This window comes from Sinocyclocheilus grahami, unplaced genomic scaffold, assembly GCF_001515645.1.
Source record: "Sinocyclocheilus grahami isolate Dianchi unplaced genomic scaffold, SAMN03320097.WGS_v1.1 scaffold33.1, whole genome shotgun sequence".
In the NCBI taxonomy this organism is placed as follows: domain Eukaryota; kingdom Metazoa; phylum Chordata; class Actinopteri; order Cypriniformes; family Cyprinidae; genus Sinocyclocheilus; species Sinocyclocheilus grahami.
The window spans coordinates 3,288,368-3,293,191 of record NW_015505212.1 but is presented as its reverse complement, the minus strand read 5'-3'; the positions used below and the strand labels follow the sequence as shown (position 1 = coordinate 3,293,191).

At 33.9% G+C, this 4,824-nt stretch overlaps 1 protein-coding gene across 1 annotated transcript in view; it reads right to left on the bottom strand.

Annotated features, from left to right (window-relative positions):
• Positions 1-2,936, bottom strand: part of LOC107580673 (transmembrane and TPR repeat-containing protein 1-like) — a 49,571-nt gene extending 46,635 nt beyond the window's left edge. Inside the window, exon 1 of the mRNA XM_016266345.1 lies at positions 2,521-2,936. Within this exon, the coding sequence (XP_016121831.1) occupies positions 2,521-2,831 (311 nt within the window). The 5' untranslated portion in view covers positions 2,832-2,936. The remainder of the gene's footprint in view (positions 1-2,520) is intronic.
• Between the last annotated feature and the right edge of the window lie 1,888 nt (positions 2,937-4,824).

The window sequence follows — 4,824 nt, the reverse complement described above, 5'->3', positions numbered from 1 at the left end:
CCGCACTGATGCAGTAATTCATGCAAAAGGAGGTCCAACCAAGTATTGAGTACATGTACAGTAAATTAACATACTTTCCAGAAGGCCAACAATTCACTAAAAATGTTTTTCTTATTGGTCTTATGAAGTATTCTAGTTTGTTGAGATAGTGAATTGGTGGGTTTTTGTGAAATGTGAGCCAAAATCATCACAATTAAAAGAACCAAAGACTTAAACTACTTCAGTCTGTGTGCACTGTATTTATTTAATACACAAGTTTCACAATTTGAGTTGAATTACTGAAATAAATGAACTTTTCCACGACATTCTAATTTATTGAGATGCACCTGTATATATATAAAAAATTTACATAAATATGTATTTAGAGTTTATATATATATATATATATATATAAAACTCTAAATACATATGTACATTTTTTATTGTTTCATTATTTTATTACGTATTTATTATTATGTATGTAAATTGTTTTTATTCACAAAAACATTTTTGTTCCAGCTCAATGGACAAACTTTTGCTAGAAAACAATGCAAGTCATTATTGCAGCTTTATCCATGTTATACAGCTAGATAACCTTATCTAGGTGACAAATTGGCTGAATTTGCAACAATCATCAGAATCAGAAGGAGCTTTATTACCAAGTATGTTTACATAATGTCGAATAAATCACAGAACACCAACAGTTTCAGTGCGTAAGACATAAAAATAGATAAGATTTTCAAGTGATTGTTCCCCATTCTTTATTGTTTAGCCCTTGATAGCACTGTGAGAGGTTAAATTAGCTGCTGATAATGTTCACATTTGGATGAGATATTTTTATTGTAGATTTTTTATTTTGAATTTTTAAAGTTTAGCAGCCATGGCCACTATAAACGCTTGCTCTGCAGGGAAGAAATAACAGCATATGTGTTTGGAGCGACATGATGGTGAGTAAATAATGACAGAATTTTCATTTTTGTGTGAACTAATCCTTTCAATTTGGAGGCAGCTCTAGCGTTGTGTTAAAAGCTCTGCTCTAAGCTCCAACTATCTGTGCACGTCTGAGAAAGACAGCTGAAGTTTTTCAAGAGTCTGAGTCAAGCCGGCATCAAAGAGCAGATAAAAGACACGAGGATCAAGCTGAGATACAAGAGGGACTATGCCTGCAAGCTCACATGCCTGTGGGCCCAATGGGTATTCGTTTTATCTCTTTACTCAGTGAGGAACGAGCAGCACCCATTCGCACTCATGACATGCACGCACAACTGATACACTTCAAGACAAACGCCAAAATAAAAGGGTTACCTTGCTTGAAACCTCTACTCTAACTATTAAACTTTGGTCAGGGTAGGAATATGTAAGAACTTTTCCCCAGGCCATATAATAATGTGAGACAGAAATAATATTTTATGTTGTTTAAATATAAAACTTTTTTATTTATTTAACATATTAACACTTTTAATATTAATTAAAAATCTTTTAAAATGTATTTTTTCTTCTTCCAAGTTACTTGCAAAGCCAACATTTTCACTGATACTGCCCACAAAAGAATAAGGTTCTTTCAAATTATTTGTAGCAATGTATTTTTTATATTTGATAGAAATAATATTTATTTTGCTCAAATGTAGCCTATATTTTTATTACATTTTTAAATCTTTTAAAATATTCAAAAATGTCATCTTCTTCTTTTTTCTTTTTTTTTTAATTTTCCCTATTTATACTTCCTAAGCCAACATATTCACTGCCACAAAATAATTATATGTTATTTTCAAATTATTTTTTATATTATATTAGCACTGTATTTTTAGAATTGCTGGAAATATGGCTGGAAATATTGTTTAATTTAACATTTTATATATATATGTATATATACGTGCCGATTTATTTTTTTCACACGCACCAGACACGTTTTCAGGGCGGTTTTGCGCTTCGTCAGTGTTTCTAAATACAATAATGCTTTAAAAATAATTTTAAAAAACACTTACATGCGTTAAGCACAATTACTCGACACATGATAAATAGCGCTAAATAAACGACAACCCAATTAAATCAATTTCTCCACATGTAGGCCTAATGGATACAAACTGCACGCATTTTCTTTGCTAGTGGAAAACCAAAGACATGCTCAGTTGGTTAGAAAGTTGCAAACAATTTAAAAATATATATTTTATAACACACAATTGATGTGGAAAGGAATAGTACGAATTGAAAAATATGTTTACTTTCATTTAATTTAGCAATGCTCTAAAATCCATAAGTTAATCACTAATGAAAATGGGTCTCTCTAATATACATGCCAAAAACGGTATTGTGACACTTTATGACATGCACAGCTATCTTCTTTCGGAGGAATTAAACTGCTCTCGTCATGTGACTCCAGCCATGTCAAAATGTTCTCATGAAAGTGACTATAATTCATAACTCAAAAGTGCAAAATGCGCCAAACAACTCTTTTCAGACTCGGTAATAAATATAGGGAAACTGAAATGTGCGCTGAAAAGCCACTTCAGGTCACATCTTTGCCCGCGATGATGGACTTACTTGAAAGTGAGGATGCAGAGCGGACGGTAGGATTTGTGGCTGGTGTTATCAGCCATCCGTTTGCCCCAAAAGTCATTGGTGAAGATGCTCCGGAGGCTGGAGCCCGGTCTGACATCTGGATTGTTGGTGATAGCCCATATATCATCATGCACAAACTCCCCCCAGAGAGAGTTACTGTAGCAGAGCAGGCACACCGCCACCAGCGCGGCGTACCGGAGCAGCCGGACTCCCGCTCCCGGCCTCGGTAGCGCGGACAACCGCCGCTGCACGGGGGGAGACGCGGCTTTGGTCCCTCGGCTGTTCGCTGTCATGTCGGTCCCCGTCTCGCATGCCGCTCGTGGGAGTGAAAGAGAGGAGACTCGTCCCGTTCCATAGCCTGTGTGCCACACTGAAGCCCAGACTGCGTATGAGTTCTGAATGCGTAATATCTCCGAGTGTGAATGTGTATAAGGTGTTGAAATCTATGTAACCCGCCTACCGGCGCATGCGCAGGAGAGAGAGAGCGAAAGAAGAGGGCGAGAGAGATGCAAATGAGAAAGAATGAGCACGTGAGGAAAAGAAAATAAAAAAGATGGAAAGAGAGAGATAAATGGAAATAAAAGGTAGAGAATAAAGTATGGAAAATATATTATAGTTTATTATATTTTCCCCATTAAATTTTTTTTACCCCAAATCTTTTAGATTTACCTCATTTTTGCATTATTTATTTTTACACTTCATTAACTTTTTTGTTTGATTTGTTTGATTCGCTACAAGGTAATTGTGACTTTTTTAATTCATTGTGCATTCCGTGGCAGAAAAAAAAGAATGAAAAAAATAGAATTGTGAGATGTAAACTCAGAATTGTAAAAGAAATCAAAGTTAGAATTCTGAGTTCATATCACAATTCTGACTTTTTTTTTCACTGTGAGATTGTCACAATTACTTTTTTTTAAATTCCATGACAGGAACAGGTTTCTATAGTTTAGAGCTGAGAATAGCTATAAAACTTGCAAAAGATGTTTTATAGCCATGTAATTTACTAAAACTAGTTTACTTTAAGGAAAGGAATATTAGTTGGTACTAAATGTTTCGATAATGCGCTTTGATAATAATGGATGTAATTTGAAGAATAGGTTGCTTTCTGCTCTCATATGTTTGTCAAAATAGTGCACAAGTATTCTTGTATTACACTAGGTAGGTCAAAAGGTTATGCTACTGATTAGATTTTATGATTTTTATAGTTTGTATAAATTGTGGTTATTAAAAAAAGACTGAACAAAATGGCAAACAGAACCTGAAAGCATCTTACATTGTTTACACGAAATTCCATAATATTTATGGTTATAGCAGTATATCTAGGCAGAAACTATGGCTACCAAGGTGACATTTTGGAGGAGAGAATGAGAACACGAGAGAAAGTTAAATGCAAATTATGGAGTGAATGAGATGAGCGAGCGCAGGCAGGAAATCAATAAAGAGCTGTGGGATATTTCACACAATGATTGCACTGCCTTGACCGTGACCTGTGCTTCCACACACAACCAGTCATAAGCAAATTGCTCTGGGTTTGGACTTGCTAATGGAACAGGAAGACCGTGATAATGAATCATGATGATAAATGCACTTTTAAAGATTCACTGACGGGTGAACATCTGGCTAAACATGATTTTATGCAAGAAATGTTAAAATTACCCTTCTGGGGGGCTGTTTAAATACATCTGGTGGCTCCCTACAGTCAAATCACTCTTGCAACCAGATTGAACAGTGAAACGGATTGCTGATGGTGCTTTTCTGCATTGTGAAATAATTTTCATGACAATTAAGCACATTTAAACACCCTCTACGAACTGTCAGTAGCAGGAGCAACAACGAAAAAACAAATTATATTATTTAAATTGTGCATAAATTTAAATGTGCATAATTTGTAACCATAAATCATGGTAATATCTGAAGTACTGAATATAAAATATTTACATGTACATTTATTCATTCAGCAGAATTTTTTTTTTTTTTTTTTGTGAATTCATGGAGTTGGAACAAAAAAAATATTAAGTATATAATTTCTAGCATGTTTTAATAAAAAAAGAACTTCAAATAAAAAAAAACATGAAAAAGTTCACTTTAAAATATAAATATTATATATATATGCGTGTGTGTGTATCCTCACATATTACAATAAAGAAACTTATTTTGCAAAATGTGCTTAATTGTCTGAAAAATTGTCTCAAAAAAATCATAATGGTACTTAGACTTCATTTTCTTTAAAAAAAAATGTACAATATAATTTCTTCAAGTTCTATTTTGATTTTGGGGTGAAATATG